This window comes from Dryas octopetala, chromosome 5, assembly GCF_963921425.1.
Source record: "Dryas octopetala chromosome 5, drDryOcto1.1, whole genome shotgun sequence".
Classification (NCBI taxonomy): domain Eukaryota; kingdom Viridiplantae; phylum Streptophyta; class Magnoliopsida; order Rosales; family Rosaceae; genus Dryas; species Dryas octopetala.
In genome coordinates, this window is record NC_141370.1 from 8,918,910 (window position 1) to 8,945,472 (window position 26,563).

The 26,563-nt window shown below is 38.1% G+C and overlaps 2 protein-coding genes across 3 annotated transcripts; both read left to right on the top strand.

Moving 5' to 3' along the window:
• The first annotated feature begins 9,156 nt into the window (after positions 1–9,156).
• LOC147284030 (uncharacterized) lies at positions 9,157–10,050 on the top strand. Its single transcript, XM_086245644.1, has one exon. It carries the CDS (start codon positions 9,157–9,159, stop codon positions 10,048–10,050), a length of 894 nt encoding a protein of 297 aa, XP_086101770.1.
• Positions 10,051–18,473: 8,423 nt separating this feature from the next.
• Positions 18,474–24,902, top strand: LOC147284031 (ARM-repeat/Tetratricopeptide repeat (TPR)-like protein). 2 transcript variants are annotated; one of them, XM_086245882.1, is made up of 4 exons: positions 18,474–18,704; positions 20,306–21,345; positions 21,852–22,743; positions 24,439–24,902. In XM_086245882.1, exons 2-4 carry the CDS (start codon positions 20,377–20,379, stop codon positions 24,483–24,485), a joined length of 1,908 nt encoding a protein of 635 aa, XP_086102008.1. In that variant the 5' UTR covers positions 18,474–18,704; positions 20,306–20,376; the 3' UTR covers positions 24,486–24,902. The 2 variants fall into 2 exon arrangements, with proteins under 2 accessions (XP_086102008.1, XP_086102009.1); XM_086245883.1 differs by having other exon boundaries at positions 24,465–24,902.
• Positions 24,903–26,563: the final 1,661 nt, after the last annotated feature.

Sequence of the window (26,563 nt, forward strand, 5' to 3'; positions counted from 1 at the left end):
TTATCATACAATAGACTATGAGTAGGAATGACAAACAAGTGAGGAAGGGTCGTCAGTAGGGAACAATTTCAGAAAGGTTTCAGTATAATTCAGGGTAGACTGTGAGTGGATCCTTGGTTTTCGAAATGTTTTGTACGTTTTATAATTTAACTCTTTTCTGGATTTATTTGAGTATGGACAGTTTTCTGGAAAAAGGTTTTGGTATTATTTTGGGAAAGTTTTATTAATGAATTTCTGTCCTTTAGAAAATGAGTTTGAATCGAGCAGCTTTCACAATTTGAGAATAATTTTATTTAAGCGGATTTATGGAAAGATTTAAATTTCAGTTTTTATCTGGAGGAGTAGTTTTGAGAGGTGGTTGATTGAGATATACAGAAGCGGTTTCAAACCGCCATACTAGTACCCCCTTCAGCAGGTACATAATTGCTCTGCACTCGCCTAGAGATGACTCGGCGGTGTATGACCAGCACAGGTACATAATTGCTCTGCACTCGCCTAGAGATGACTCGGCAGTGTATGACCAGCACAGGTACATAATTGCTCTGCACTCGCCTAGAGATGACTCGGCAGTGTATGACCAGCACAGGTATACAATTGCTCTGCACTCGCCTAGAGATGACTCGGCGGTGTATGACCAGCACAGGTACATAATTACTCTGCACTCGCCTAGAGATGACTCGGCAGTGTATGACCAGCACAGGTATACAATTGCTCTGCACTCGCCTAGAGATGACTCGGCGGTGTATGACCAGCACAGGTACATAATTGCTCTGCACTCGCCTAGAGATGACTCGGCAGTGTATGACCAGCACAGGTATACAATTGCTCTGCACTCGCCTAGAGATGACTCGGCGGTGTATGACCAGCACAGGTACATAATTGCTCTGCACTCGCCTAGAGATGACTCGGCGGTGTATGACCAGCACAGGTGTATATTTGCTCTGCACTTGCCTAGAGATGACTCGGCAGTGTATGACCAGCAGTTTCCCGGGTACTAGTGTGGCGTGAGATTTCAGTTTGTGGAGCATTTTGAGAAATGAAATTACAACAGTAAATATTTTAAATGACAGTTTCAGTAGAGTTTTGTGTTTTTATTTCAGTTATTTTAACAGTTTTACAACTTGAAAATACTATTTAATCTTCAGAGTTCGAACCACAGATTTGAGATGACTTAAAAATGGATTTGAGAAATAGTTTTAAAGTTGGAGGGTTTCAAAGAGCGTCGTGAGTGAAATTGGATAGATGTTTTTTTGTACCGTGTGTTGTATGGCTTTTGTTCGTTAGGACTTGGGCTGGTTAGAACTTGGTAAGGTTTAGGCTTGAAGCTTGAGAAGGGAAGCGAGGGTGATTATGCCATGAGGTTATTAATTAGGATGTGAATGTTTGAAGTTGATGTTGAGGTTAATAGTAACGATTAGGCAATTGATTTGCAAGAATACTTTATTATTATTATTGATGAGAATTGATGTGCATATGAGGAGTTTTTGATTACCTTGATGCTTGGATGGTTGGTGGTGGAATGTTTTGTGATTAAGTAATTATGGATATTTTGTGGATTGTTTTTGAGTTTGGGGATTGAGAAAATTATTGAGGACAATTATTATGTCACTTCACTCATACGAGCTCTAGTGAGCTTACCGGGTTTGTCGTATAACCTGGTACACCATGGATGTGGTGTATGATTTGTGTTTTGCAGGTTAAGCAGGCTGAGAAAGCAGTGGGGAGAAGACGATGCAGTGGGACCCAGAGAGATTTATTTAATTGTTTTTACTAAGTGGTTTGTTTAAAATGTTTTTGACAGAATTATATTTACTACGTTGTTGTGCATGGCTCAAAAGTAAGAGAAAACAGATTTAACAGTTTGATGTTCAGTATTTTCATGGGCCCGAGGTTCGGGGTGTTTCAATTGGTATCAGAGCTAGACCCGGCCGGAAGTGTGTGGATTGCAAGACCCAGGGACCAAGACCCTGAGTGGGCGGTTGCGCGAGGCAGTGGCGAGCTACCAGGTGAGGAGAAGTGAGTGATCCCACACTGCCCGGGTGAGGAATGTTTAATGTTGATGTTACAGAAGGTTTGAGAAACCAGTTTGAGAAATAAAATGATTTTCAAGTGATTCTAGAAATGTATTTTATTTGAGTCATGAAAATGTTTGAGAAAGTTTTGAGAAATGTCCCATGCACTGTCATCGTCTCTCTGCTCCTCAGCAAGTTCAGGAAAGTTGGAAGTTTGAGACTTAGTATGAGGTTTGAAGTTAGAAAAGTTGGAAGGTTGAGTAAGTTTATTAATAAGAGATCAGAGGGTCAATCGGAGTGGCGCAGCGGAAGCATGGTGAGATTTGAACAAATCATGTTGGCACGTGGTCAATAGAGGGATCAGCGAGGTCGATAGGAGGTACGAGTTTGGGCATCACTTTTCTGTTACAATATATGCTAAATTTCGAGGACGAAATTTTTGTAAGAGGGGAAGGTTGTAACGACCCGACCCAAAGTTGACTTTTAAAAATAATGGACTTTCGTCTTTGACTTTGGGCACGTTGAAAAGGTCTCGAGTCCACGAGTTCGTAGACACGCGGCACGCGTCAATCAGAGTTACGGTTTGAAAGATATGGGCGTTTGAAGCGAGGGGCAATTTCGTAAAATGGACAAATTGGGTTTAAAAATTAAATTTTTCTAGAAGTTTCTCTTTCTTTCTAGAATATTCTCTCTCTCATTATATACATCTCTCTCCCCGCACTCTCTCCCTCCTCTTCCCCCGTGCCAGTCTCTCTCGCCCCTCACCCTCGCCGCGCCTGTCACCGGCGCGTCCGGCGGCGGCTGGGCTCGGGTTTTGGCCTGCCGCCATCGCCTCCCTCCCCTCTCTCTCCCTATGGACTCCATTCCACCGGCCGATCACCCACGACGGAGAAACGACACAAAATAGGGCCGAGCCACCCCGCCGGCGATCTGTCTTTTTCGACAGAGTTGCGGCGCCGGACCACCTGGGTTCTCTTCCCCAGGCCACGGCGAGTCTGCCCATGACCTTCCCTCACGACGGTGACGCTCCACGACGACGATTCGACGCCACAAGGGTTGCGGCTGCACCACCGCGATTCCACTGTTCCGGCAGAAATTGGATGGCCGGACCTACTGGGCTTTGTTGCCCTCGTCATGGTGAGTTCAACCATGGTCTCCGTTCGTCCATACGAGGCTCCACGACGGAGCAATGAGCTCGGGAAGCCAAACCAGCCGCCGGCTTCCGCCGCCGATTCCGGCGTTTCCGGCGAAAATTGGCCATCGATCCAGTTGACAAAATCGATCCTCTAGGTACGGGTAATCTTTCCCCTAAGGTGTTGATGTTCAATTTTAAGATTTTAGAAATTCGATTTTATGGTTTATGTTATTTTCGAATATCTTGAAATTGGACTCAAATTCGTGTTGTTTTTGTGCAATTAAAGGTTCAATTATATGATTAGGATTGTTTGGAGTTGAATTTGGGTATTTTTAAGTTTGTGCCGCCGCTGCCACCGTCGGCTCCGCCACTTGTGGCGGCGGGTCGGGTGATTTTTCCTTGTCAATCAGCCTCCCCAGGACATCTAAAGGCCAATTCTAGGGTTTGTTTGCATATTGGTGAGTGTTTGTGTGTTGTTAGGGCTGGGCAGCCACCGTGCGTGGTGGTTACCGTCCATTTCGATCGTTGAACGGAAGTTGTGAACTCTGAATATTTAAATGTTGGTTGTCTGGTCTTAACAGGTACATGGGCTCGGGAAATCTCATTCACGATGCCGTTATGCTGCCGGATTTGGTATCCGAGCAATGGCACCGCGAAGGATATTTCTGTCTTTTACGTAGGTAAATTGTGAGTGAAACGTATCGGTCTTTTAATGTAGAGTACCGTTAATAAATCGTCGGTTTTGTGTGAGTTGATGCTTTATGTTAAAGGAAGCCCAGTATAGGGTTCATACCGTGAGAAGGAATTGACGAAAATTGAGACTAAGGGATTAAGTGAGGATTTAGCAATTATCATACAATAGACTATGAGTAGGAATGACAAACAAGTGAGGAAGGGTCGTCAGTAGGGAACAATTTCAGAAAGGTTTCAGTATAATTCAGGGTAGACTGTGAGTGGATCCTTGGTTTTCGAAATGTTTTGTACGTTTTATAATTTAACTCTTTTCTGGATTTATTTGAGTATGGACAGTTTTCTGGAAAAAGGTTTTGGTATTATTTTGGGAAAGTTTTATTAATGAATTTCTGTCCTTTAGAAAATGAGTTTGAATCGAGCAGCTTTCACAATTTGAGAATAATTTTATTTAAGCGGATTTATGGAAAGATTTAAATTTCAGTTTTTATCTGGAGGAGTAGTTTTGAGAGGTGGTTGATTGAGATATACAGAAGCGGTTTCAAACCGCCATACTAGTACCCCCTTCAGCAGGTACATAATTGCTCTGCACTCGCCTAGAGATGACTCGGCGGTGTATGACCAGCACAGGTACATAATTGCTCTGCACTCGCCTAGAGATGACTCGGCAGTGTATGACCAGCACAGGTACATAATTGCTCTGCACTCGCCTAGAGATGACTCGGCAGTGTATGACCAGCACAGGTATACAATTGCTCTGCACTCGCCTAGAGATGACTCGGCGGTGTATGACCAGCACAGGTACATAATTACTCTACACTCGCCTAGAGATGACTCGGCAGTGTATGACCAGCACAGGTATACAATTGCTCTGCACTCGCCTAGAGATGACTCGGCGGTGTATGACCAGCACAGGTACATAATTGCTCTGCACTCGCCTAGAGATGACTCGGCAGTGTATGACCAGCACAGGTATACAATTGCTCTGCACTCGCCTAGAGATGACTCGGCGGTGTATGACCAGCACAGGTACATAATTGCTCTGCACTCGCCTAGAGATGACTCGGCGGTGTATGACCAGCACAGGTGTATATTTGCTCTGCACTTGCCTAGAGATGACTCGGCAGTGTATGACCAGCAGTTTCCCGGGTACTAGTGTGGCGTGAGATTTCAGTTTGTGGAGCATTTTGAGAAATGAAATTACAACAGTAAATATTTTAAATGACAGTTTCAGTAGAGTTTTGTGTTTTTATTTCAGTTATTTTAACAGTTTTACAACTTGAAAATACTATTTAATCTTCAGAGTTCGAACCACAGATTTGAGATGACTTAAAAATGGATTTGAGAAATAGTTTTAAAGTTGGAGGGTTTCAAAGAGCGTCGTGAGTGAAATTGGATAGATGTTTTTTTGTACCGTGTGTTGTATGGCTTTTGTTCGTTAGGACTTGGGCTGGTTAGAACTTGGTAAGGTTTAGGCTTGAAGCTTGAGAAGGGAAGCGAGGGTGATTATGCCATGAGGTTATTAATTAGGATGTGAATGTTTGAAGTTGATGTTGAGGTTAATAGTAACGATTAGGCAATTGATTTGCAAGAATACTTTATTATTATTATTGATGAGAATTGATGTGCATATGAGGAGTTTTTGATTACCTTGATGCTTGGATGGTTGGTGGTGGAATGTTTTGTGATTAAGTAATTATGGATATTTTGTGGATTGTTTTTGAGTTTGGGGATTGAGAAAATTATTGAGGACAATTATTATGTCACTTCACTCATACGAGCTCTAGTGAGCTTACCGGGTTTGTCGTATAACCTGGTACACCATGGATGTGGTGTATGATTTGTGTTTTGCAGGTTAAGCAGGCTGAGAAAGCAGTGGGGAGAAGACGATGCAGTGGGACCCAGAGAGATTTATTTAATTGTTTTTACTAAGTGGTTTGTTTAAAATGTTTTTGACAGAATTATATTTACTACGTTGTTGTGCATGGCTCAAAAGTAAGAGAAAACAGATTTAACAGTTTGATGTTCAGTATTTTCATGGGCCCGAGGTTCGGGGTGTTTCATAGTCCGGCCCGGCTCTAAAGCCCGTTAGTCTCAAGCCCGATGGGTGGGCTTCGGATTTGTGAATTCAGGCCCAAGCCCAGCCCGGCCCGGCCCGAAAGTTCTGTTGGGCTCTTGTAATTCAAGCCCGAGCCCGGCCCGAGCCCGAAAGATTGGGCCTGGGCCAGCCCGGCCCGGCCCATTGCCGACCCCTAATTCGTTGAACAGCCTTATAAGCCCATAAGCTTTTGGAATTCCAATCCCACACACCCACTCACTCTCTTTGAGCGCCATCTCTGTTTGGGTCGATGGCAGAATTGACCAGTTTCGCCGAAGCAAAATTTATTAGAGGTGTGTTGATGAAATTGAAGTGTAATAATGTAAGAATTATTTTGAAATTGAAAATGCAAGCTGTTTGGGCCTGAAATCCTAAATTGGACCAAGACTGGTTCTTTTGATTTTACAGGCAAGGAAATCACAGAGGAGTAAAAGAAGCCCAGACAAGCCCAAACACAAAAGATGACTCTGGTTGATTATCAACCGAAGGGAAACAAAAGCAGATGACTTCGGTTGATGACTAACCGAAGGAATATGACACATGTTGTCACGATAAGATAAAAAAAGAATAGATTGAATGGATTGGCATGAATGACCTAATAGGGCTGACTTCAAATAGGGCAGAACAGTAAAATTGCGTCCCATTTGTTGGCCTATATAAAGCAAACTTATAGTACAGAGAATGGATCCAGCAACTGCTATTGCAGAAATTGTACCATGTCCTTTTGAAATACCTTATGTTGTTTCTTGTTTTTAGCTTTGCCAAGAGGTTGAAACTTACTTTTGGTATCGATTTTGGGATCTGTGTATCTCAGTTTTTTTGTTTTTAGCCATAATGTTTATGAAAATGAATTATTGATGAAGTTGTTTATAGATCTATTTCTCATTGATCATCAGATTTACGCTTATTAATATGAAAAGCTTTTATGGCCATGGTTTATGTGATTGTTAATGGCATTTATACTCGTTTTTAGCTAGTAAAAGTCCTAGTACGATTTAGGCAAAAGAAGAATTTTTATTGAGTTATTGGTTCCTACTTAGTAGACACAATCATTATCGCTCGTTCAACCTGTCTCTCTCTAGGCAGAGCTTCTCTCTCTAGAGTATGAGATTTTCCCGCGCTTCCTTGGCGTCGTTTCCTCTGTGAGCCTGGTCTCATTCATCGTTTTTCCTTCTTCGATTTCCATCTTGCCCATCCTTTTAGCTTCACCATAGTTATCTCTCATTTCTCCTCAGATCTTTGTTTCTCTTGCTTTCTGAGTAGTTTGCCTTTATTCTGAGTCCTTGCTACCAGTTTTGTTGTGATTGAAGTTGGTGCTTCTGTCGATCATGGCGAATATTCTTGCTCTGATTTGGCTCGATTCTTATGATTGATTAATGATGATTACAGCGACATGTGGTCCGATCGTGTTTGATCTAGTTGCTTGATGCGATTACTTCTTCGCCACGGTATTTTGGGGATTTTCTCGGTTTGTTCTATCTCTATCAATTAGATTTGTGCTTCTGTTTTGTAGATCTGTTTACTTAGTTGACGGATTTGAGATTGTCTTGTTCGGAGGTTTTGCGATTACATTGGAATCGTGTGTTGGTTGTGGTTGTTCTGTTTGGTGTTCTGGAAGTGTTCGATCATTTGTTTCTTTGCCTTCTAGTGGTGTTTGGCTTGATAATCAGTAAAATTGTGCTAGTTTGGTTAGCTATGGCTTCGAATTCTGGTCTTATTCCAGGACAACGCCCTTTGCAAGCTACTGGTGATGCTGATGAAGTTGTTAATCTTGCTGCAGCTGTGATTGCTGAAAGAATTCCCAATCGAGGTACGGTTATTAATATCTTGCTTAATGCATGGAAAGAGTTTGGTGATATTAAAATGGTTGGAATTAAAGATAGATTGTTCTCTATTACTTGTGCTGATGAGGCCGTAGCTTGTAGAATCTTGAATGGAGGTCCATGGACAGTCAAAGGCTATTGTGTTAGTATTGTGAGATGGCCTGATCATTTAACCATTTGTGATCTTTGTTTTTCTGAAGTTCCTTACTGGATTCAGATTACAAATCTCCCAAGAGGATTAATGACTAAGAGTGTTGCAACTAAGTTTGGTGAAAGGTTAGGGTCTGTGCTTGAGGTAGAGGACCCAAAAGTTTTTCCAAGAGGTTTGTTAAGAGTTAGACTCTTGGTGGATGTTACTAAACCCTTACTTGGGGAACTTTGGATTCCTAATGGGGGTCATGGTGAGTCCAAGGTAAAGATTAAGTATGAAAGATTATCCGATTTTTGCTATAATTGTGGCCTACTTGGTCATTGTCATCCTGATTGTGGTATGGAGGTGGTGCTGGATGATTTTGGCAAAATGAAGTTTAATGAGAAAATGAGAACTACAACTGCCCCTAATTTGAATTTTCTTTTAAAAAAGAATGAGGAAAAAAGAAAGGATTTATGGCATAGTTTGGGGCCTTTGAAATCTTCTGAAAAAGCTCCTTTGGTGGGCAATTTTCTTGATCTTAGTATGGAAGTGCAGATGCTGAATAGTAAAAGGGTAGAGTTGGATAGTTTTTCTAATTCTCACGTTGAGGAAACTTCAACCATTGTCTCTGTTATTAATTCCTCTTGCACAGAAACGTCAAAGGTGATTCTTTCAGAAGGGTTGGAAGGAAAATGTGATTTTCTTACTCATGATATTCATCAATCTCTTGGTACCATTACTCAGACTGTTGGGGTTGTTTCTAATATTGGTCTTGTCCCTGCTAAGAAAGATCAAAACAATCAAATTGTGCATTTAGTAAGCCAAGAACCCAAGGTTGTGGAGTATACTGTGGATTTTCCTGTGGAATCTGCTCCTCATGGGAAAGAAATTGTTCCTTCTCAGGCCTTTGATGATGATATGAAAGACTCTATAGGGACTATGATTAGCCTAGCAAGGGTGTTTACTACTCTAAATCTCAAAAGATTGGCTGATAATGATCCTGTTGATTATCCCTGTAAGAAATTGAGATATGGCAATGATGTATTGATGTTACCAGCTCCAAGTGGAAAGTTTTCCAGTACTAAAGCAGCTCCACTTGGTAAGAAAAAAGGTAGGCCTAAGAAAACTATAGCTGTTTCTTCTAGAACTGTGCAAGAGACATCTTTTTTGAATATGATTGACATACCAGTGCAAGAATTTTTGGAGGATGCTTCTTTATTGACTGATGGTTGTGGTGGCTGGCCAAAATCAGCCCCACTTTCATCATGAGGCTACTAAGTTGGAACTCTCAGGGTGTTGGGACTGACCTGACAGTTCAATCCCTTAGGGATATGCGGAAGAAGTACAGTCCTGTCCTAGTGTTTTTAATGGAAACTAGGAATAATTCTGATAAGTTGGAAGCGTTGAAAGGTTCAATGTCATTCAGTAATAGTTTTTATGTCAATCCTAGAGGCCTCTCTGGTGGTTTGGCTTTATGGTGGACTTCTGAGATTGATGTTGAAGTTTTCGATTATTCAAAAAACCTTATAAACATTAAGGTTACTGAAAAGTGTATAAGAAAGTCTTGGAGGGCGTCTTGTATATATGGCCCTCCCAACGATTTGGAGAAGCCTAAGTTCTGGGATTCTATGTCTTTGTATGCTCAGCAGATGGTGGATGATTGGTTATGTTTTGGTGACTTGAATGTCATGGCCTGGAACAATGAGAAGGAGGGAGGTAATTTACTGTCTTCTAGAGAGCTTAATTATCTTCATTCTTTCCTAAGGGTGTCTAACCTCATGGACTTGGGTTGCAATGGACTTAAATTCACTTGGGTGAATAATAGAGAGGGGGCTTGGGTGAAAGAGAGACTTGATAGAGCCCTGGCTAGCCCTAGCTGGCACTATAGTCATCCCAATGTTCAAGTTTTCAACCTGCCTTATATGGGATCTGATCATTCTCCACTTTTGCTCAACACTGATTACAAGGAAATAAAATCTCCTCGAATTTTCAAGTTTGAGGCTAAATGGTTAGCAAAGGAGGAATGCAAAAGAATTGTGAAAGACTCTTGGAAACCTGCTGATACTGAACCTGGAGCTGAGAGATGGGTTCGAAATCTTAAAGCTTGTGCCAAGAACTTAACAGCTTGGAGTAACAAGGATTACGGTAATAATATATAGTAAAATGATTGCTGAGTTGATGAAATGCTTAGCTGATGAGCAAAATAAGCCCTGTGATGATATGGATAAGGCAAGGATTATGGATCTTACGAAGCAAATTAAACAGTTATGGGAGGGTGAAGAGCTTTATTGGAAGCAAAGGTCTAGGATTGACTGGCTCAAACATGGTGATAAGAATACCAAATTCTTTCATCTTTCTACAATTCAGAGAAGACAATTTAATAAGGTCTTGTGTATCAAGGATGAGAATGGCTCTTGGCTGGAGAATGAGGATGATATTCACAAGGGTTTTCTGAGGTATTTTAAGAGACTATTTACTTCTGATGGGCCGAGGGATTGGTCTAAAGCTATTGCTAGTGTGAGGCCAGTTGTTACTAATGAGATGAATCAGTCTCTTATGGCCCCTGTGTCTCTTGAAGAGGTCAAGACTGCTGTTTTTGATTTAGGAGCTTATAAAGCTCCTGGTCCTGATGGCTTCTCTGGCATCTTCTACCAGAAGCATTGGGAGATTGTGCATGAGGTTGTTAATAAAGCTGCTACTGACTTCCATGCTACTGGCTCTATTCTTGGCCACTTGAATCATACAAGAGTGGTGGTAATACCTAAAGTCTCAGCTCTGGAGGAATTTTCACAGTTCAGGCCAATTGGCTACTGCAACTTCTCTTACAAGATTCTTTCAAAAATCCTTGCTAACAGATTAAAAGGGTTCTTACCATATCTTATTTATCCTTTTCAAGGTGCTTTTGTTGCTCATAGGCAAATTCAAGATAATATTTTAATTGCACATGAAGCCTTTCATCACATAAAGCTTAAAAAATCTGGTGTTTTTGGGAAGTTGGGTCTAAAAGTGGATATGAACAAGGCTTATGACAGAGTGGAATGGGATTTTTTGGAGGCTACTATGCTTAAGATGGGGTTTGATGCTGTTTGGGTTCACCTAATAATGGCTTGTGTTCAGTCTGTTTCTCTTTCGATTAATATTAATGGTAAGCCAGGTTCTCTTTTTTCTCCCTCTAGAGGATTAAGACAAGGAGATCCACTTTCTCCTTATCTTTTTCTTTTTATTGGAGACGTTCTATCTTACATGGTTCAAGATGCAATTGCTAATGGGGCTATCGAAGGCATCAGACTTAGTAGACATGGCCCTATTCTTTCTCATCTGTTTTTTGCAGATGATTCCCTATTCTTTCTCAAAGCTACTAAGAATAACTGCATGGTGATGAAGCAACTTTTGGAAGATTATGGGATTGCCTCTGGTCAGAGAGTCAATTTTGCTAAGTCTTCCCTTTTCTTTAGCCCAAATACTGGTGATGATGTGATTGCTGATATCTGCTCTGTTTTGAATATGCCTGCTGCCACAAACCCTGGGAAATATTTGGGTTTACCAACAATTTGGGGAAAATCGAAAAAAATGCTTTAGCTTTTGTTAAAGATTCGGTGGCAAAAAAGGTGAAGAATTGGAAGCAAGCCTTTTTATTAATATGAAAAGCTTTTATGGCCATGGTTTATGTGATTGTTAATGGCATTTATACTCGTTTTTAGCTAGTAAAAGTCCTAGTACGATTTAGGCAAAAGAAGAATTTTTATTGAGTTATTGGTTCCTACTTAGTAGACACAATCATTCTTAGAGAAGTTATTTCTTTGGGCCATTAAATAATATAAAATTTTGATATTAGACCATCGGAGGCCCAAACCAGTGGCGCGCCCACAAAGCCCAGACTAAAAAGGTCCAAACATTATAGCATGAAACCAGCCCATAGTGCGCCGAAGATTTCAAGCTATAACACAAGCTTAGAAGCATGTTACTAAATTACTAAGGTAAGACAATGAAGAATGGCTAAAGAAGTAATAAAGGTTGCTCCTTGGGAGTTATATGTGCTGTTAAGGGAAATTTGGAGTTTGGCTTCCAAATTTGCAAAGATCAGATGGTCAAAGGTGAATTGGAAAGCTAATGGGGTTGTAGATTCAATCTTAAAGCTAGCCCGAAGGAAGATGCATGTGTCCTCAGGACTCGGTTTCTCACCCACCATCTTCTATTGCTGGAGTTCTTATTTCTGATGGACTCCCTTTTGATTAGCTTGTATATGGATCCTTTGTATAGCTGTAGTTAGTTATAGTTGTTTTGTTTTTCTATTGTCAGTTTGATTTCTCTTGTAATTGGTGTTTTTCTTTGTGAAATGAAATATGTATTGGCCAAAAAAGAAGAAGTAATAAAGGTTTGGCCCAACACCGAATTTGGGTTGCTAACTGCTAAGCCACTATCAATTGTAAGATGGGTTTTTGGTATAAAATTTCTGTAAAAATAGAGAGAAAGCAAATCTATCAGAGCCAGGTTTCAATCCAAGGACCTATGGGTTATGGGCCCACCACACTTCCGCTACGCCACTCTGATTATTATTGTTTTGTTAAACAAATTTTTATTAACAATGCTTTAACAAATGGAGTTTAAATAATAAGAAATGCTACATAACTTTTCATTTCTATCTTATTTCTTTTCTCTCATAATCTGCAGTGTAATATTATGATCAAAACTGTTCCTTTTTAGATCACTTTGTAAAGAGAGATTTTTTTGTGTAACCAATACGCGGCCACGTGGTGTAACCAATATTTCATAATATGGATGTATGTTATTAATATTATACTCTAGGAGAGATAAACATGTCGTCCAACAATATCCTTACGCGTTGAATTGGTTATACCACGTGACAGTTTATCGGTTACATAGAAAAAATTCTCCTTTGTAAAGATCATCTTCATAAAAAATCAACTAAATTGAAAATCGTTTAGTCATCAAACTATTTTCAAATAAATAGACAATTTTGGTAATAGTTAGATTGTCTATTTATTTAATAGCAGTTAGATGATTAAACGATTTTCAATTTAATTGATTTTTTGCATAAATAATCTTTATAGGGTAATCTATTCTGATCATTAAATTATACAATAGATTAGGAAGAAATTAGAATAAGAGAGAATGTAGAAAAGATGGCCTTTTGGTGAGTTTTAATGAAATAGCTACATCCATTGCCAAACAAAAACTACAAATATAGGATTGACAAATTAAAGCTAAAGGGACAATAAAAAATAGTCTAAACTATAAGAACCAAAATTGTAAGGCCCTGTTTGGGATTGCGGTGGAGGACACAAAAGCTGCTGTGGATGACAATTCTCAATCACCTACAGCAGTTTTGGTGTTTGATAAAAAAATAAAAAACTGCTTTTTCTCACAATTCTCAACTCCCCACAGCAAAAACAGAAAGCAGGTTTCTAGGTGCTTTTGAAAGCTGCAGTGACTCACAGCAACAATGAATATTTTATTTTACCCATAATACCCTCATTGATTTCTATAATTTTTATTTGTTTATTTTAAATTAAAAAATATGTTTATTGTTAGTTATATTTTATATTGTGATAATTAATTATGATATTTTATTTATACGATTAAAATTATAATATACCTACAAAAATAACAGGCATACTTATTTAATAATGTTGTTCTTAGAAAAATTAATGCTAATAAAAATTTGTAGTCAAAAATTTCAAAAACAAGTAAAAAAAACATTTTATTTTTACCAAACAAATAAGTGAAATGCACTTTCAGCATCATATCCATTTTAATAATTATACACAGTCACAACATTTTTATATTAACATTTACCAAACACTTTGATACTGTTTTTTGCACTCACAGCACTTTTGAAAACATAGTTTACCAAACACTCAACTGCTTTACTTTACAGCTGACTTTACTTTACAGCTGTTTTACTTGACAGCTGTTTTTTCGCACAGCAATACCAAAAAGGTAGAAATACTATGTGTACTCTATGTGGGAGTACAATTAACACTATTATCCATAGATGAGTGTAGAAATACAAAAAGGTTGGAATGGTCTAAATCTTCCTCCTAAACAAACCAACAATAATCTTCTTTTGTTTTTTTATACTAAAATGAGGTCATAGTTGTTTGTTATTGGGGTTAGCTCAAGTGGTCATGGATGGTGAGATATTGAGTTAAGATTAAGCTAATATTCGATTCCCATTGATGTATCAGAAAAACAAAAACAAAAACAAAAATTAATGTCAGTGTTAGGGTATTTATATCAGATTGATGATGTCTTTTTACCAAATTGTGAATATAGATCATTAACATATTAATCCAAATTCACAGTGTAACAATATTGTTACAGTGTAAACTATCTAGCAATATAACATTTTTCTATAATAAAAGTATTCTTAAATAAAACTCTAAAATCATGCAATTTTGGGTATAAGCATAGAATACAAACACAAACACAAAAAAATTAAAAACAAAAGATTTTTTAGCAATGAGTTAACCTCCTACACATCCTACACATCTTAATTATGTTACTTGAGACTAGAGAGAAAAAACCCTAGCTGCAGTTTTGAGAGTCAGCTGCCACCCCTTCCCTTCCCCTTCTCTCCCTTCCAACGTAGACCCTCCCCGCCCCTATGCCTTTCTTCCCAATAACAATGGATACTCTCCTCCCTCTAAGTAAGAGTTTTTCCAACTTTTAATTTTGGAAGTTTTTTCTATGTCTTGTTTGGTTTGTTTTGAGCCAAGATGTTCAGATCTGGAGATATTTCTTCCAGGTTCTCTCGGTCTCTGGTTCTCGTCACAAGATGTTGAGAAGTCACTATTTTCGTTGGTACCGGTCCCTCTTCTGTTGGTTACTATCTTGATCATAATCAGACTTGATGCTTGAGAAATGTTGATGGGATTATGGTTTCAAACGCGACTAGTTCGCTAATTCCTATAGAGGCTCACTGGCTTCGTTTGGTAGCAGTAGTGTCTGCGCGATGCCGATATTACAATATCTTGGAGTTTTTGTGGGCTTTTTACTCCACTTTATCCCACGGTTCTGTGGGGTTTTGCTTTGCTGTAAGCTTTTGGACTCAAACTTTGTATTTTCACTATCTTTTTTATTGTTTTAATGCAATATTATGCTTTATAAAAAAAAAAGAAAAAAACATTAAGTTAAACTCTGATTATTCCAAAAATTAATTAAGGCCCATTATGGATAGATATAGTCAAGGAATAAAATTTCGTTTTTTAGGGGTATGAAAATTTTAACACCATACCAAATTAATTTCGAAAAATTTTGAAAAATTTTGCCGAAATTTTCGAGTCGCGGGGTGGGAGGCGCAGGTTCTGGGCGAGTGAGGAGGTGAGAGGTGCGAGGCTGGCTGGGGAAGGAGGGAGGAGGCACGCGATGGGCAGAGACTGTGGTTCTGTGCGAGGTGGGGGATGAGGCGAGTGAGCGGTGCGAGGCTGGCTGAGGAGGGATGAGGCGAGCATCGCTAGGCTGGCTGGGGAAGGAGGGAGGAGGCAAGCCGCAGGCGCGGGCGGCGCAAGCAATGGGTTTTGGTAGCGGGAGATGGGCGCAGATCGAGTGGCTGGGGAAGGAGGGAGAAGGAAGGGAAGACCACTGGGGGAAGAAGAGGAAAAGGAAAGAAAAAAAGAGGAAGGTCATGGGGGAAGAAGAGGAAAAGGAAAAAGAAAAAAGGAAGAGAAAAGAAAGGAAATGGAAAAAAAAAAAAAAAAAAAAAAAAAAAAAGAGAAAAAAGGAAAGAAATATTTTTTTTTAAGGTAGATTGAGATTTGGAGTCTTTAGGCAATTGGAAAGAAAAAAAAAGTTTGAGATTTTATTTGGGGTTTGATCTGGTCATTTTGGTGTTTCGTTTAGTTGTAAACATAATAGTGCCTAATTTTAAACACCCTACTCACCAAAAAAATTTGTCTAAACCCCCACCCATCTAGAAACTCTTTCAAAACCCTCTAAAACTTATAATCCTAAATTACCCTTTTGACGCATGCTGACACGCGCTGACACATGCTGACGTCACTGTAACTGTATTTTGGTGAAACTGTTTTTTTTTTTTTTTTGGAATTGAAGTTTTTGCTAAAACTCAATATTTCACTAAAACTAAAATCAAACACTGAAATTGAATTTCATTACACTGAAACTGAATTTCAAAAATTCAGTTACACTGAAACTGAATTTTAAGAATTCAATTACACTGAAACTGAATTTCAAGAATTCAATTACACTGAAACTGAATTTCTGAAATTCAGTTACACTAAATTGAAGAATTCAGTTATGAATTCACTTACTGAAACTGAATTAAGTGATGAAACAATTACACCTCGACTAAAATGCAATTACACCTTAATTAAAAAACAATTACACCTTTACTAAAACAATTACACTTCACTAAAACAGTTACACCTTTACTGAATTCCGTTTCACTAAAAAGAACACAGCAACCTTATAAAAAAAAAACAATAACAATACAATAAGCCATTGAGATGAGAGGAGTAGCCAACAATACAACGTCGTCCGATCATCTCACGCGCGACGAGTACACGACAGTCGCCACTGCCTCGATCTGTTTCTACCTGCAAATTTGATTCATCATATTTCAGAACCATACTTTCATTCAAAATTCATTTAAAACTCATGTTTCACGAGCTGAAACTGTTTCACGAGCTGAAACTGTTTCACGAACTGAAACTGTTTAATCAATAAATGTAGGCTTAAAGTTCCCTATACACAGTTACAACAACACACAATGAGGTTCGATTTGGGGTTTTTTGATTCATCAGCAATTGGTCCAATCCAAACACATAGCATTGAAGAGTACAATGAGGAGAAGAATATTAGTACCTGACTCGACGGAAATGGCTGCCGGAAAAGCCAGATCGCCGGCGGAGAAGCCGCGGCCTTTGTGGCTTCGATCTGCCGCCGTGGCTGATCAGATGGAAAATCCGAGCACACCATCGTGCTGAGGACGTCGAGAGGAAGAAGGCTTGGGTGGTTTGGCATTCCAACTCCGCCGAAAAAGGCAGATCGCCGGCGGAGAAGCCGCGGCCTTTGTGGCATCGATCTGCCGCCGTGGCTGATCGGATGGAGAATCCGAGCATACCATCGTGCTCAGGACGTCGAGAGGAAGAAGACTTGGGTGGTCCGGCATTCCAACTCCGTCGAAAAAGGCAGATCGCCGGCGAGCACCACCGATCGTAGTCGCGGCGATCTGGGCTGTTTGGGCTTGATTCGGGGCGAGTGATGACAGAGGGAGAAAGAGGAGAGAAAGACGAAGCTGATGGTGGTGGTCTTGCTGGCAACCGTTGCCGGACGACACCACACGCGCCGACGACAGCCGCGCGCGGAGGAGAGAGAACAGAGAAGGTGCGGGAATGAGAGAGAGAGAGAGGGAGAGAGAGAGAGAGAGAGAGAGAGAGAGAGAGAGAGAGAGCGTGAGGATGAGGATGAGAGAAATTAAAAAAAAAAAACTGATTTGAATAACAGGGTTATAATAGGAATATTTAAAAAAATGTGGGTCAAACATAAGTGGATGTTAGTTGACCAGGGGGTTTTGGGAGAGTTTAAATGACTAATAGGGGGTTTTGAATTATTTTTAATAAGGATGAAGGTTTTGAAATAACTAAACTCTAATTAGGGGGTTTTGAATAGTTTACATTAAACATAAATTATGAAAAAAAAATTTATCCCCTTATCATCAAGTTTCATTTCCTTAATGTTTGGTTTTCCAATTTTGATAATTTGTAAAATTAAAATTTTAGGTAAACAGTTGTCGTCGCTGTTGCCATCAGATTGGTTTTATTTTAACCTAATTCGGCTTAATTTAACTATCGAAAACCATTTCCAAGTCTCTTTGAGTAAGCTTGCAACTTTCCGTTGCCACATTGGTGATTTATTCGTGTAATTTTATTATGTAATTATTAATTAGTGAAGTATTTTTTTAACAGTATTATCTCCGGCGCACATTATATTCATCACATATCACATGAAATCTACTATATTATTTGATTTCTTCAATGTTTTTTATCAATGTAGTAGATAATATGTTAAATAAACATATGGTCAATTTTCATTCAAAATTTTCATATTTTGATAGTAATTTTTGTCGTTTTTGTCTAATTTTATCCAAATCAAAATTTTAATCAAAATATCCGCGAAATTTTTATCGAAATTTCTATGAAAATTTTTTTCAAAACCGAAATTTTACTATTGGATATAGTATATTTAAACAATCAATATTATATATTGTAGATTAAGGGCACCTCCCATAAAATAAAATTAAAGTTGTCGGAAATTGAAAGGAAGGAAAGAAGACAGGCGTGGAAGGAAATGGGACCAAAAACAATGAATAGAAAATCTCTGTACCCTCCACCACTTCACTGTTCCTCCTGCACTCCTGCTGCAATAATAATAGAGATAAATGCGTACGCTGCCATGTCCACGCGCTACTGTCCTCACGCGCTCCAATCTACGGCAAACCAAGTGGGGCCCACTAGCAAAAGAGCGCGTGGGTGAAACGGATATATTTATTTATTCAAATTTTAATTTGGGAAGTAAGACATTTTTGGTGAATCAAAAAACCCCTTTCTCAAATTAAAACAGGGTCGTTTTCAATTCCAAGCTTTTCCCACACACACACTCTCTCTCTTGCTCTCTTCCTCTCTTCCTCTCTTCCCTTGTTGTTCGGCAAACAACGGCAGCTGAAGCCCAACACAAGAATCAGAAGAAAAAGCATTTTTCCATTTCTTCTGTTTTTTGTTTTCCATCTTTCACTTTGGTTCTGGATCATCTCTACAGCACTGGGTTTACAGAGGTATATATCTCTCTCTCTCTCTCTCTCTGGCCTGCTTTTTTGGGTTTTTTTTTTTGCTTCCAAATGTTGTTTTGCTTGTGATTGGGGGCATTTGTAGAGTTTGGATCTCACTGAAGAAGTTGAAAATGCCTTTTATTTTTGGTTTTAGATCCAAATATTTGGAGAAATGCAGTAGATTTGCTGATTGTTTGTGCTGGAACGCTCACTCTCTTCCTCATTCTCAACTTGGTCTTTAAAAAAATCCTAATTTTAGTAAAGCAGAAAGTGTTTTACTTTTCAAGTGCGACAAGCAAAGGCTTTGGTGTCTTATTGATTATTAATTTCGAGAGAGGCCTAAGAGGCTAAGGGGTTTTAGGTTGAGTAGGATCAAGACTGAGTATATATCAAATATTCAAATGCCAGTTTGAGTAGTATATATCAAGACTAAATAGGATTAAGCATAAAATTGATGGGGTTTACTCAGTACTAAAGAGTGATTGATGGGCAATGAATGGTTTATGGGATAATAGAATATCTTAAAGTTGAAGGGAGAGTTTTATGGGAATGCTTTAGGGTTTAGGATTGAGTGTTGGGTGGTTTATAAATAACTTGTTTTCAAAACAAGTGTAACCAAGATGCAAATGTTAAGATGAATGAGCAATAGTATGTAGAAGGATAGAGGTGGGAATTAGGAAAAAAGGATATTATCTCAAGTGTGGGTGTGGGATTTAAGTGAGATGAGGAAAGTAGTTTGAGATAGTTTGGTCATGTGTGACAAAGATTTAAAATGCACCATCATGAAAAGTGAATCATTTCAGGTTGACAAAGCAAAAAGGGGAATCATATTTGGTTCATTCGTTTTTCTTTACTTTTTTTTTTTTTTTCCAATTTTTCCTTGAGAGACAGCCTTTGAACCTCATTGCTTGCTTCAAACTCCAAAGGTTTACTTTAAGTTGCATTGTTATATATGTGTGGGCATAATAAAAAGAGAATCCATTTATGATGAGAAATGTTCTAGTGGTCTATGCTGCTGGTTTTGATATTTCTTTATATAGCTTTATGATCACCCTCACTCTAAAAACTTTTAAATTTGGTAGACCATATTGAAATTTGACTTGGGAGAAAAGGGGAGTGAGCACTTGTAGCCTGCATACATTCAATTATGGTAATTTTTCTGTTGGAAATAACAAAACCTGGGACTAAATTTTTAAAAACATCCCATGAAGTCATACAGGCAATATAATCTAGTAATTAAAAAGGACAATTCTTAGAATAAAATCTGGGGTGGAAGTAAGAAGAAATGACAATGAATAATAAGGAGAAGCGGCTTCTTTTGCATATTGACTATTTCTTTTCTTTCCCTAGGATATATTGGGTACATACAATTAATTTAATGCTTATTTCAGTCAAAGCCACTTCTAGTTATTATTATTATTTTTTCAGAATCAATGATTTTCATTTGAGTGGTTTCAAATGTATGGACCTTTACTTACTGGAAAAAGATGAGTGAAGTGTAAACCTCTCCTTATTGCCCCTGTTGCAGTTCTTTTATGTTCTTAAATTTACCCTCTGTTTTCTGATATATGCCAAGCTAACATGTTTATTTTGCTGTGTTGTTGTAGTTATTTGATTCAGCTAAGAGATGAAGAGTTGACCTACCTCGCTTTGTGTGGTAGAAAGTTGTAATCTGGACATGGATAAAGTGTCTTCTGACTGTCCATACCCAGGATGCTTCTTTTGTGTCATGAAGGAAGGGAATCCAAGTAAGAGAAGAGCAAGCATCCTGAAGTTCTTCAGAGAACTTCCGGCACAGGATGATGATGGGCAGGTTCTCCCTATTAGTGGCCTTTGGAACACTGCCATGGCACATCCAAATGACCCTGAGTTCATTGAACTTGGCATCTTTGAATGTATGTCTGCACTGATATGGAAGGGTCTAAAGAATCGCCGCTGGCTTTCTCATGACCAGAATATATACATTCCTTATTATGCAGCTCATATTATTGGATCATACACCATGAACATGGAAGAATTTGCGGAAAGTGCTGTGCATGCTGGGGTAATCCCTCCCTTAGTTGAACTTTTAAGAGGAAGGTTAACATGGGTCGAACAGAGAGTGGCAGTTCGAGCTTTAGGGCACTTGGCTACCTATGCCAGCACTTTTTCTGCTGTAGCAAGTCATGGTGAAATTCTTGAGCTTTCCATTCAACTAGCAATGAGCTCACTAGAAATAGTTTATTCACATTTTTATCAGTATGTCGACAGAAGGTTAAGCTATCACTGTGATTTGCTCACCCGTGGCATGGGAGGTGTTGAAATGGAGTCCAGAAAGGCAGAAGAATGGGCTAGTCAGTTGCAATGCTGGTCCCTCCAGCTCATTAACTGCTTTGCCTTTAAACCAGAGTTTCTTCCCACCATGTGCAAGCCTGAATTCTTAACAAAACTACCTGGCATGTGGGGTGGGCTTGTTAATGAAAACTCACCAGCTGGTATTGGTTTATTACGAACGATTTGCCATCATAAGCTGGGTAGAGGACCTGTTGCTAGTTGCCCTGGCATTATCGAAGCATTGTGTAATATTTCTCGGTCTTCAGATGATTGGCAGTATATGACTATTGATTGTCTACTTTGGTTGCTTCAAGACCCTAGTACATGTCATAAGGTATCTTCCACATTAGTATTTTTGCATATGTTTCTGTATAGCTCATACACTACTTTTTCTCTTAGTCTTATGGAAACTTGAACTTCTCTGATTCACAGTCCTTACAATTACCCAGTGATTCTATTTATTTTTCATATCAAGTGTTGTATGCTTTCCTTTATGAAGATTTTGATATGTCATATATTTTAACACCTGTTTGGAGCAGAAGTTATGAAAGCTCTACTCTGTTCTAAATTTATATTTTGTTTCTTTTTTATTGGAGGAAGACATGCCATAAGAGTTCTCAAATTCCAACAATTCTGAGCGTCTTCCTTAAAAAGAATTGTAAATATTGTCCATGTGAACTGCTATTAAAGGCAGAATGCAATCCAATACCCTTTTACAATTTGTATGTATAAATTCTTGTTATTATTGCACTTCATAACATAACATTTTTTTGGTATATCTGGAATAAGTCCTGCATCACAATTTGTAACATACCTAATACTAGTGAAACCATTTTATAGGTGATTGATAAGGCTGTACCTGCACTTGTTGACCTTGCGGAGATTACAACTCTGGGTGATCACAAGAAACTTGGAGATTCCATTGTTAATGCTCTTCAGGAATGTGTCCAGTCACAAGGAACTGGACGTAACTCTATCAGTAATCGAACGAAAGAATTGATTGAGGAACTATTGAATTCCAGACAGAGATTGAAATGGGAAAAGAATATGCCAAAAGAGGATCTTCATATTAAACAGGCAGCAGCGCTGGTGGTCAAGCTTGAAGGAAATTCTCTTTTCTCATCAGGAAATATATCTGGAGCTGCATCAAAGTACTCAGAAGCATTGGCATTGTGTCCAATGAGATCCAAAAAGGAGAGAGTTGTTCTTTACAGCAATCGAGCTCAGTGTCATCTTTTGTTGCAACAGCCCCTGGCTGCCATTAGCGATGCTACTCGTGCACTTTGTCTTCACAACCCACTGAATCGTCATGCCAAAAGTCTTTGGAGAAGAGCTCAGGCTTATGACATGCTTGGGTTTGCAAAAGAGAGTTTGTTGGATGCCATTCTGTTCATAAATGAGTGCTCTCAGTCAAATGATCCTGATCTCTCATTGAGGCAAAATAAGGTTCCTGACTATGCTGAACGATTGGTTAAAAAGCAGATGCGTGCAGCTTGGTTATTTAGAGAGGCAGCTATCAAACATGGGGGCGTCCACTGTGAGGGTGATGCTGGTGACATCTATGGCCGAGAGACTGATGATTCCGAATGGGAGACAGCAAGTGAGAGTGATATAGGAAATGATGGAAGGGATGAAATGGGCAATGATGATGATGACGATGACGATGATGATGATAGCGAATGGAAGAATGAAGATGAGAGGAAAGAGAAATATGATAAATCTTCAATTAAAGGTACTGTTTAAAGTATTGAATACTTTCATATATTTTAAAGCATTTAATTTGCTTTATGTATTGCATTTATGGAAAATAATGAAGTCAGAGTAAATGTTCCACCATGTAACACTTTTTTTTTTTTTTTTCAATAGTGTTTTTATTTCCATGATCCTAGTAAAATATGAGTTGCAGTCTTGTTTCACCCCTCTCAGTGACTGGACCATCATGTCAGGGAAGCTTCATGTTGCCATAAAATGAATTTTGTATAGATAATGATTTGATGCCTGGTGGAAGTGGAGAAGCTATGCGCATGACATCCCATAGTTTTTAAAAATTTTAGAATATAGGTCAAAGTTTAAGAAATTAATAAGTAATATAACACTAGGGCCCGCTAATTAGTTGGTAAACACACATGATGTATGTATGCAATATGCATGAAATTCTCATCCAACTCATACTCACAATTGATGAACCCTCTTTTTTAAACAAGGAAGAAAAGTAAAAGGTATTTATATAATTTAGAGTAATGTTAGATGTACCAATGTGGTATAATTAGTTTTATCCTATAATTTAACCTGCCTGTACCCACAATTAGTTAGTGTACATGCATTTTGTCCTGTGGTATTTGCTCTCTCGCATTTAACTCCTTCCTTCTCCCTCTCGTTGATCTTGTGAGAATGGGGATCGAAGCCAGGGCTCCTTACTTCTCTCTGTACTTTATCTTTGAAAATCTCTCTCTCTCTCTCTCTCTCTCACACACACACACACATACAACTTTTGGATCGTATGGGAACCAAAACATTTTCAATTTGTTTTCTGCCAAAGAACATTATTTTATAATTAATCTTTGTTATTATTTTCAGGACAATATGTGAAAAAGTAAAACGATGAGTAAACAAAATTTTAAAATAAAGGGAATAGTTTTAGAAATGCTTGTTTATTTAGTTGACCATTAACTGGCTTTCAATTTTGAGGCCATAGAAGGTGCTTTGAATATTGTGGATGGGCTTTGTTAATTTCAGAACCTCATAAAAATAATAAATTGATTTGCCAGATGTGTACCATCTGATTTATAGGTTGATTCATTTTGCATACTCTTTCAATTTCCATAGTTACTACACAACGACCATTTTTCATTGTAAAACTCACTAAAACAAAGCTTCATCGTAAGATGGATCCCGAATTTCTTGTAAATTACCTGGTCGTACATGTTGAAAGGGAACTTACTGAGAGTTTTAGTTCTACCGCAATAATAGTTGATTTTTATTCCCTCAAAGATCGGTAAAAACAACTTTGATATAAATAGTTGATCTTCATCATTGTTTATTTTGTCCATATCAGTATCATACTTATAGATATGTATGATAAAGATAATTTATTGATGTTATATTGAAATAGAATTTTGCAATATCTGTATATTAGTCCATTAATTGAGCAAGCTTAAGCCTTTTGCTAAGAATTTTATGCTGTGAAAGAGGTCACCTTGCAGTCATATAGTTCCATCAACTAATGTAGTGAGTTGTTGTTTCAGGCTTTCTTGCCACCTGATCTTGATTCCCCATCATGTCTGTCATATATTCTCTTTTGTCGACATTTTGTCTTTTCTTTCTTAAGCTTTAGTGAACATGTGCAAATGTTCTAGCCAACCCTTCAATTAATGCAGGCATATTGAATCATTGAACACCTAAACATTTTACATTGGAAACTTGACAGACCTAAAGCATGGATACAATGTGCAGCTTGCGGAAGATGAACCATGAAGTTGGATGCAGTGACCGCCATTCAAAGATTGTGAGCACAATGTAACAACAGACATAATCGAACCATGGATGAAGCATTGATTCAAGTGATTTTATTCTCAGCACCACCTATCCTTTCCCGTGGTTTCAGCAGTAATTTTCATGTGTCATATAAGAATGATGAAGAAGGAAACATGTTTTGGTCAATTGTGTCAAAGATTTAAGGTTGTTTATGTGTTTATTTTAGTTGTTTCTCTCAATTTTTTCTGAGTAAAATTTCAACTGTAGAAAAATATGAAGATTTTAAGTCTAGAGAGCAAAGTTGGGTTTAGAAAATGTGGAGCTTTGAGTGATTTAAGAGGTTGTGTATATAGAAGTTCACAGGGGTTTTTTGACTTTGAACTACCACCATCAATATTTGAATAGTAATTGTGATTTCCTTGTGCTTTTACTACTTTCCTTGGCCAAAAAATAAAAAATACTGCCAAGTTATAATGGCCAAAAAAAAAAAAAAAACTGTCAAGTTATAACTGTGATTTCCCATGTTGATGACCCTCTCTTTTGTGCACTAATTTATGCCCGCTGCTGCCCACGGCAAGAATGTCATGTTGGTAATTTTGTACTACTCACCAAGCTAGTAATTTAAGTATTACTTGCTGTTATGAATTCAACTGCTACACACTTTGTCAAACTCATGATTTCATTTCGTTTATTTTTTTTTAGAAAATAGTTAAATAAACGATTTTTTTTATAGAAAAATTTTTTTCACCTAAACCACATTGCCATCTAAATTATAAATTTGCTTGGTAGTGTGGGAGAGGCTTAATTTTGTGAGGATTTCCATCTTCTAGGAAGCAGCAAAATGAAATTCAAATGAAGCAAAATGTGATAAGATAGAAATATCTCATACAAAGAGACATTTTAGAGAAATAACTTGATGGAATTAGATTTGGGTCTTACATTTCAACAATTATTATTATTTTTTTTTTTTTTGAGTGACGATGTGAAAGGACGCTCGAATGTGCGAGTGTAAAATCGCTTAAATACACCATGCTTTTGTCAGCAGTAGCACATTGAACAAAGCGGCTAAGTAATGAATGAGAAGAAAAATAATCCCGCGTAAAAGCCATTACGTACGGGCCTAGCTTCTAAGAAACATCACAAACAACCACTCCACCAATTCTCATCTACTTTGATTTCTTTGTATATAAAACCCTCATCATCTACCCAATGGATCATAAACCCAAACCCCCAATTCATTAATTTCTTCTTCAAGCTCCATTGTGTTGAAATGAAGATGAGTTCAAGTAGTGAGTCCGGAGTTGCATACCCTCCTCCTTATTATGTGCAGGCTCCCCCACCTGTTGGTTATCCCACAAGTGATTATGGGAAGCAAGTCCATGCTCAAAATGCTGCACCTGATCATGTTGCTGTAGATACCAAGTCCAGGGGTGATGGCTTTTGGAAGGGATGCTGTGCGGCCTTGTGTTGCTGCTGTCTCTTGGATGCATGCTTTTGAGTTTTCATCAACATATATATATATATATATATGTTGTCCAGGGAATCATATATAATAAACTTAATTTCAGTACTTGTATTTCTATTTTACACACGTACGTACTGTTTTAATTTATTCCTTTTTTGTATCTTTACAATATTACTGTTAATATTGTATTATTTTCTTCTCGGTTCTAGTATAATATTATTACACTAGTTATAGTAAAATACCTTCATTTGTTGTCACATGAAAAACCTTAACTTACAAATTGTATATTTAACACAATTCAATTCGGGCAATACTTATCGGATAGCGTGACATGCATGTTACATTACAACTGCCGCAAATTTTTATAAGAATTCATGCATGGAATTACTAATTAGTGGTTCATTTAAAAATACATTTAATCTCAAATTCTCAATCATATATGTTACCACAGATTAAAAAAAAAAAAATTTTTGCTTTTTCTTGAGAAAACAGTAATTAATTTCTAGCAGGGGCACAAATTAAGGATGAGCCGTCCAATTTTTCATTCTTTGACGATGCAGAACAAATAAACTTTGAAGAAGCTTAACAGAACATGACATTGAAAGAAATGAAA